This window comes from Pinus tabuliformis, chromosome 4_1, assembly GCF_031772625.1.
Source record: "Pinus tabuliformis cultivar Carrire ecotype Pingquan chromosome 4_1, CPIR1, whole genome shotgun sequence".
Lineage (NCBI taxonomy): Eukaryota > Viridiplantae > Streptophyta > Pinopsida > Pinales > Pinaceae > Pinus > Pinus tabuliformis.
The window spans coordinates 471446307-471454385 of NC_142303.1; the positions used below are offsets into that span (position 1 = coordinate 471446307).

The following is an 8079-nucleotide window of genomic DNA, read 5'->3' on the forward strand; positions in this document are numbered from 1 at the left end:
GACATGGAAAAGTTTTTAGTAGAGTGTTTTTTGAGCACATAAACCTTTAAAGTCTTGACAATTACATTTTCATAACGCCCCACTTTCTCTAGATAGTTATATATCCTCCCACACTCAATTTTTGTAAAATACATACATTGAAAAAGATGCAACATGGTAAGGAAAACATATAATTTTCGTGATGCTTGTTATTAAGTACAACACACATGTACATTGTATTACCAGGGTTAATACTAAACCTAAATTTTGCTAAAATGACAATTTAAAAAGAAGAGGCACTCATGTGTACAATACCATGCACACTACATTAGGCTAACATTTGATAAATAAAATATTAATGCACTAAATAAAATAGCTACATTGATTCAATTGATACAATGTGTAGTATAATAAGTTTTTAAAGGATTGTTGTGCAATGTGTACTAAACATACCATTTATCTAGTGTGATGTAAATAGACCATTGCATTGATGTATCTTTATACAAGGAGCATTTCATCAAGGTCCCATTAAATTATTTTATTTAGAAAATGGATTTTGGAGTGTATTAAACATAGCTACACATTGGTGCAGAACACAAACATATGTAACAAGGTAGGTTAAGATATTTTATAAAGGAAAACATGTTAGGAATATGAGGTACATTGGAGTAGGGTAAAAAAAAAGCACCAATCAAATTATTGTTTTAATTTTCCTTTAGTACTTCACACATGTTCAAGCTTCAATGTTGTCTGAGAATGTAATAATGAAGGAGGAAAACATAACATAATCCTATGACATGATGTTAGGAGATCCACAATGTCAATTTATTATAACTTTAGTTTTTTAATTTTTAAAAGGCGCAGATTCTATACATTCAAATTTATTTATATTAGTGTATGGTCAATTTATTATAAGTTTAGGTTTTGTTTTGTTTTTTTTTTTTTTAAGTTTAGATACCATGCATTCAATCATATTAATATTAGTGTATCTTATGATCCAAAGCATTGCAAAAATATTTGTGGTAAAATGTATATTTTATCTTTAAATCTAATAGTATATATTACATTATGTAAACCATAACATAAACCATATTAATCGATCTACTTTTGAACTTTTATTGATAACATTCAATAGTTTTACTTTGTTAGTCATCTTATATATCCCATAAAATCTCCTTAGTCATATGTCATATATACAAATGCAATGGCATGTTAGGGTCAAGGACATTTGATTTCAGGTTCCAAAGATTTTATTGTGAGTGTTCTATGCAATTTCAAACCAAGATTCAATATTTAATAAGTCATTTGTGTGTTGTCTTAATTTTGTTTTTTCTTTGTAATATATATGTGAAATTTTTTAACATAATTATGTTATCAAAGGTTAATTGTTTAATTAAAATTTTATTGGTGAAGGGTTAATTTATTATGAGAACATCATTTTTGAAGTGAAATTTTTTAAACATAACATTTCTTGATGGTAACCATAAAAACCCCAAACTTAAAACAAACTATATGAAGGATTAAGAGAAATCCAAATTCTAACTATGCTAAGGAAAACTGTTTTACTTTTCATTTAATATAGTAACTTCTCTCTACCTCCTAAGAATATCTTCTCCCATGAAATAAGCATGGGCAATTTTCAATTAATATAAGGCAATAACAAATTATAGATAAAACAAACATACCTATAAAATAAAAATGTTGATTTTTTACTTTGTAAATGATTATGTTTAAATCATTAAATGAGAGTGAATAAGTCAAAAAGTAAAAGTTGTCGATGCTTTTTTATTTTCTAAATAAAATATAATTTTGACATAAAATTATTTTTTATTAGGCATGTTCATTGAAGACTCTCAAATAAATCATATGAAAAATGCAAACATAATTTATGGTAATTTCCCAACAACATATTGTTAAACAACAACATGGTCTCAAACCAAACCCATTTGTGATATAAAAAGTCTTGTTACATATCCTTCGAGGAATCTTAAACAACTCGTTAAAAGTTTACAGGTAAACCACACTTCCACTCGAGAAAAAATGGCCAAAATTAAAGGAAAAAAATACATTGCACTTGAAAGTTCATATTGATATTGTTTAGAATTAAGGAAAACATAGGTAGAATGGGGCTTATAATATATAAAGGTTATTAAGTTATATAGTAAATAGAAATAGAAGGTAAAAGAAAGCAAATTTAGATCATGATTTGCACTTGAAGTCATCCAATGAGTCATATTCACTCTGGTTATGTTTTCGCTGCCTGTTATAAGATTTTTTTTACATTTACCATATAATTTATGTATAATGTTTTATGTTATATTGTAAATTTTTAATATAAATATGTATATAAAATTATGATTTAAATTTAATTATAATAAAATATATATTTAATTATTTTATTTTTTAATTTATAATAAAAAATAATATTTTTAAATATATAAATTTTGTTTTTTTTGTTATGTTTCAATTTTTTTAATTATTATAAATATAAATATACATTTGTTTTCCATTTCAATTTCTATTTTTCTCATTTTGTAAAATTATAAAAATTTAAATCTAAACTTCATTATTAAATTCCTTACCGAAATTTCACTGTGAAATGGCAAAATTAAAAATAGATACCGCGCCTCGCCACATGGATACCGTACTTCCGGAAATCTCTCACATTAATAACTTTCCCGTGCAAGTTTCAAATTATATATAAAAAAAATGTTTAACTAATAAAAGAAAGATAAATTCCAAGCATATCATCTCGCTCAAACGTTTGTCGTGTATATATATGTGAATATTTCCTTCGACTTCGCTTGGTTTCGGACAACTATCATTCGTTAAATAATGAATTCATACAGGTAAAAGGAAAAGGAAAAGGATAGTGTTAGATAGAGGAGGAATGACTTTTTTAGAATTTTGTGAATAAAATTTTACAACAGGTTATTCCTTTTCTATTTAAAACTATCATTTGGTTAAATTTATATGTCAATTATTTTTATATAAATCAAAATCTAAGGTTATATTTTCGATCCATTGATTCTTTTTATGAGTGGTTTTTAGTGAGATTTTTTGGAAATTTTTTTGATAGGTTTTTCCGGTTTAATTTCTTTAAAATCTGGCGAGAATTTATTGAAATCACAAACTTAACGGGTAACCCCTGCACAATCAAAGTGCTATAAGGGTTTTTTAGGGTGCTGAATCCATATATATATAGTCAAAAAACCAGTTTAAATAACATAAATCAAGAGTTCACCTCAAACTTCTTTTTTGCCAGATTCCGCACTGGAAAGTCCAAAAAATGCACTAAAACTCTTTTGTTTGAAGTGAACCCAACACTATGTCTTTAATCGATTTGTTTTAAGTGTGATTTTTGGAAAGTTTTTCATTTAACCTTCTAATCTAATTTGTTTAGAATTTTATAGGGATTCATTGAAATTACAAGTTTAGTTTATTTTCTAATTTAATTTGTCTATAGCTTTATAGAAATTGATTGAAATTATAAGTTTGATGGTGAACTCTATACAATAAAAATGCCCGGGGAAAATACAAATCAAAATTTCACCACAATTCTGACCAAAAATATATGGAAAAATAAAAAAATCTCACTTATTCCGAAAAAGATTATAATCTCATCGATCCATAAATTTATGGAATAATAATAATATTTAATTGAGTTCACATGGTAGACTTTCAGCAGCAGGGAAGAATGATTGGAAAATCCCCAAGTCCCAGTCTTCCACATCCAACGGAGGAATATCCTCTACGTTTAGCAACCCGCCACTGTCCGTACGCTCAAGTGGAACGGAATCCCCAAATATCGTACTCGGCTCCGAAATAAACTGTTGGCCGTCAATGTCACATTCCGTTTCCAAACTGGCTGATGATGATGCCGCGCCGTTTTCTGAAGGAAGCTGAAATTCTTCTGCAGCGAACTTCGCCGCCGCGGCTTGAATTTGCGGCGGCGATTGAAACGAAGCGCAGGAAATTTTGGGCGGTGAGTGGGGAAAATTGAGCTTGGCCGTGGATCCTCTAAGGCAGTACACGGCAAAGTCATATGCACGGGCAGCTTTTTCAGGGGTGTCGTAGGAGCCCAACCAAATTCTGCCACTGGAATTGGGAATTCGAATTTCCGACACCCATTTCCCCCATTTTCTCATCCGGATTCCCTTGAACTGCCGCGACTTCAGTGAGCAACTGTGGGGACTGATGCTGCAGCTCGGGTTTTGCGAGGGTTTAGTCATTGCAAGATTTTACAGGGGAGTCGCACTGAGGAAGTGCCGGTAAAGTTTTATGTCGTTCCAAGGAAGGAAGTAGTGTGATAGTGAGGGGATTTGAAGTCAGGAATCACAGAGATAGTGGTAGCTACTACACTTGAGCAAGTGAATGCATGCGGGATGAGATTGTTTGTTGTAACTGCCAGCAGATTTATAGAGCCGGAAAAACGTGTGGAGTGAATGGAACCCTTTGTGGTGCGTTCTAAGAAATTGCCGCGCAGGGGATTTAGAATTAAAAGGATGGAACAGATTTTCGTCGGTGTGAATGTGTCTTGGTCGAGTCAGAACTAGAACGTTTGGACTAGGCTAATCTGGAATATTCCAGAAATCCATTGGCTATCTCCGATCTATTTCGGCCTTGGCAAAATTGAAAGGTGGAAATCTACAGCCGTCGCTACGTTTGGACTGCGCTAATCTCGAATATTCTAGAAATTTATTGGTTATTTCCGATCTATTTCGCCGTGGCAAAATTGAAATTAAAACCAATAACATTTATTTGTTACCTTAATATTTTATCCTCCATCAAATACTCACCGACAGAAGAAACACTACGGTATCTGTCAACTCACCACTCGAACAACAGGCTATGACGTCATTTTACGGACATGTACCTGTCTGTAACAGCCCTGTTTTTTTTAACATAAGATGAAGTTTAAAAAGAACATCAAAATATCTATTAATTAGCCTGTGCCAATTCTAATGATCTCGCCATTAAATGTTAATTTTTGGCCACATGAGATTGGTGCCTCCAAAAAAAAATTATCAGATAGAATTTGCTATTCAGACATTTGATATTGATATTCACATCGCTCTATTTTCAGTACGGTGAATTTAAATCATTTTACTGAAAATTGATTGTTTTGATAATATTAAAATTAACCAAAACTTCACATTTTATTATTGTGGGCTTTTTTTTCTTCTTGTTTATGGTTGAAGTTCCTTTTTAACATCGAACATTAAGGTTTTTCGAATTTTATTATTATTTAAATAATTTAACTAATTAAAAAATATTAAAAATATCCCATTGTCCTCTAAAAAGGAAAGCCCATAAAAGTTCAAATACTGATTTATGAGGCGAACACAACATAAAAGTTAGCTACAAATTTACTATGTAAACACAACGTCTATAGGAAGTAGGAAGTTGTAGGTATATACATTACCCTTACATTCAAAATGGAATGAATGATCTTGGAGATGAATTCGCCAGTCCTCCTTGGCTTAGGAAACTACTACTCTATCTCACCAACCACGTTCCTGTTATCCACACATTTTGTGATTCTCATTCACTATTTACAATATTATGTATTTGTATTTATCCACAACTTATTATATATATAACATGATAGGCACAAATATGCACACATCAAATTAATTCCTTTTAAGATGTTAATTAAAGTATTAGCATTTTTATTGTTACATTGAACTAAAAATTAAAGAAGAATGAAAGAGCAAGTTGACTTCTCATCTTTATTTTATTTTTTTGAGATATGCGTTATCCTTTTTGTTGGTGATTTGGAATTAATACTTTTCGTAAGTGATTCAATTAATCATATTAAGAAGGATGACAATGATGTTTATTAGTGACCATGAGGGCGATTTTTTTTTATGTGTTTAGTATGTTAGATAATGATGTTTATTAATGACTATGAGGGCGAATTATTTTTTTATGTGTTTAGTATGTTAGTTGATAATGTAAATTAATTAATTTTTATTAAGGTTTAATTTTATTAATTTAATAGGTAAATTAATTAATTTTTTAAAATTAATTTTTTTTAGAAGATGTAATTTATAATTTCAAAGTATTATGATAATTATATTATATAGTCGAAATTATTATTTAATATTAACTTATGATATTATCTATAATACATATTTTTTCTATAAAGAAATATAAACTATAACTAATTATTAGTGTTTTTCATCATCAATTCAATTAGAATTGTGAATTGTAATTTTCAAAAAAACTTTGGTCAATGTGGTGACAACAAATTATTATAAAAACTAAGTATGCAAGTCACTTTCTCTAACCATAGTTGTGTCACATCAAAAATAATGAACCATGGTGTGGCAAGTGTGACAATGACTTACTAATAAATTATTACAACAAAAAAAGTAAACAAGTCATTTTCTCCAAGCAGAGTCGTGTCACATTCAAAACAGTAAACCATGTTGTGGAAAGTGTGGCAATGACCTACTAATGAACCATTATTTATGTTGTGCACCATGAATTGTATAGCTCAAGCGACTTATCAAATCTCATAATTGATGGTTGTACTCCTAGATGGGTTCCCCCTCCCTTTACTTGATCTCCTTCAATTCAACAAACTACTTTATTAATTAGGCTTCACCTTTTGAAATTTCTTCATAAAATTGTGATAGAATTGATCAAACATCAAGACACGATTAGTGGGAGTGCTCTACATACACTTCATGTACCATTGTAATGCTCTTTCATGCATATTGATGTAAAACTTCGCAGATTGATAGCATTGGTGGTTCTTTATGCACTCCATATTGCATCATAGAGGAATATAGCATTGGTGGTTCTTCACACACTCCATATTATATCATAAAGGAAGCAATGTTGCATCTCATCCTATTCCCCTTGGTCATGAAACAATGGAAGTCGTTGGGTAGACGTACTTAGTGGAACCACCATTCCTATCTCATGACTAGGTATTAACAAAAATTCTAGAGGGTATGGTTGTTGTATGAAGGGGGATGTCCCTACCAACACACTCATTGAATTGGATAAATTCTATACATCTTTTGGCTACTTTTGAAGTCACACTCAAGCAATTCATGGACATCACTTTGACTAATAACAACATAAACACTTCCCACTATGTGTGATGACCATAATTGGAATTTGACTCATGAAAAAAAATTGCGCGGGTATGATGTTGAATAGACTGGCATCATTGTCATTTTGATTTTCCTTCTTAATGATAAACATCCACAATATTAGGGAACCAATAAGGAATATACTCAAATGCCTCTTATTCTTGACTCTATCGTTCTACAACTTCTACAACAACTAGGGGTTCAACAATATTAGTCAACATCTCTATGTTTATAGTTCAAGTATGCATGTAACTAACTTCATCACTACTCTACCACCTCCATTCTTCTAGACTTCCCTCTAAATATACTAACTCTCTTAACCTTTTCATAATTACACTTTCTTGATCATTATGACTGGGGTCAACTAAATCTCTTTTTTATGCCTGTTTCATACTGTGTATCATTGTACACTCTAGATGTATCTCAAGGCTCTATCTTGTTATAAGAGACCATTAACTACTGCAAAAAAATTGTATCTCTTCCCAACACCCAATTTCATTGACTTCTACATGATTTTGGTATTGTATTTATTGTTCACTTTCAAGGCTCTCTACATCTACCAAATATGAATCTTAAGTGGCATGAATATTCAACTCCACCATCAAGTCTTCCCATGACTCCAACAGCCCCCCATTACCACCCACGTAAGTGTTATGTTGAATCCGTCATAGAAAAACTCAAAAGTGTGCATAATTCCACCATAAATCATGTTATCAACATCATAATTTATTAATCAACCTACCATGACTATCTTCATTAAATAATTATAAGGCATTTGTCAAAAATACTACTAGTCAAATACAAATTCCAAGGCATGACCTTCCACAATGTTATTCATCCAAAAATTCACTTCTTACATCTAGTGATGATCATCTAACTTAGCCTTTAACAAATTTTGAGTAGTGTACTCAATTCCTAACCATAGAATCCAATGTTAAGGCCACTATTTGAGCCTTTCCAACTATTTCCATTTCTACAAATTCACTTAGAA

General features: G+C 30.7%; 1 protein-coding gene across 1 annotated transcript; it reads right to left on the reverse strand.

The window, feature by feature from the left end:
- Positions 1-3614: 3614 nt before the first annotated feature.
- On the reverse strand, positions 3615-4415 carry LOC149176490 (uncharacterized). The gene has a single exon (XM_089423128.1). It carries the CDS (start codon positions 4209-4211, stop codon positions 3636-3638), a length of 576 nt encoding a protein of 191 aa, XP_089279254.1. The 5' UTR covers positions 4212-4415; the 3' UTR covers positions 3615-3635.
- Positions 4416-8079: the final 3664 nt, after the last annotated feature.

Excerpts from the sequence above, each read along its gene's own strand:
- LOC149176490 (XM_089423128.1), bottom strand. The coding sequence starts at position 4,211 with ATGACTAAACCCTCGCAAAACCCGAGCTGCAGCATCAGTCCCCACAGT.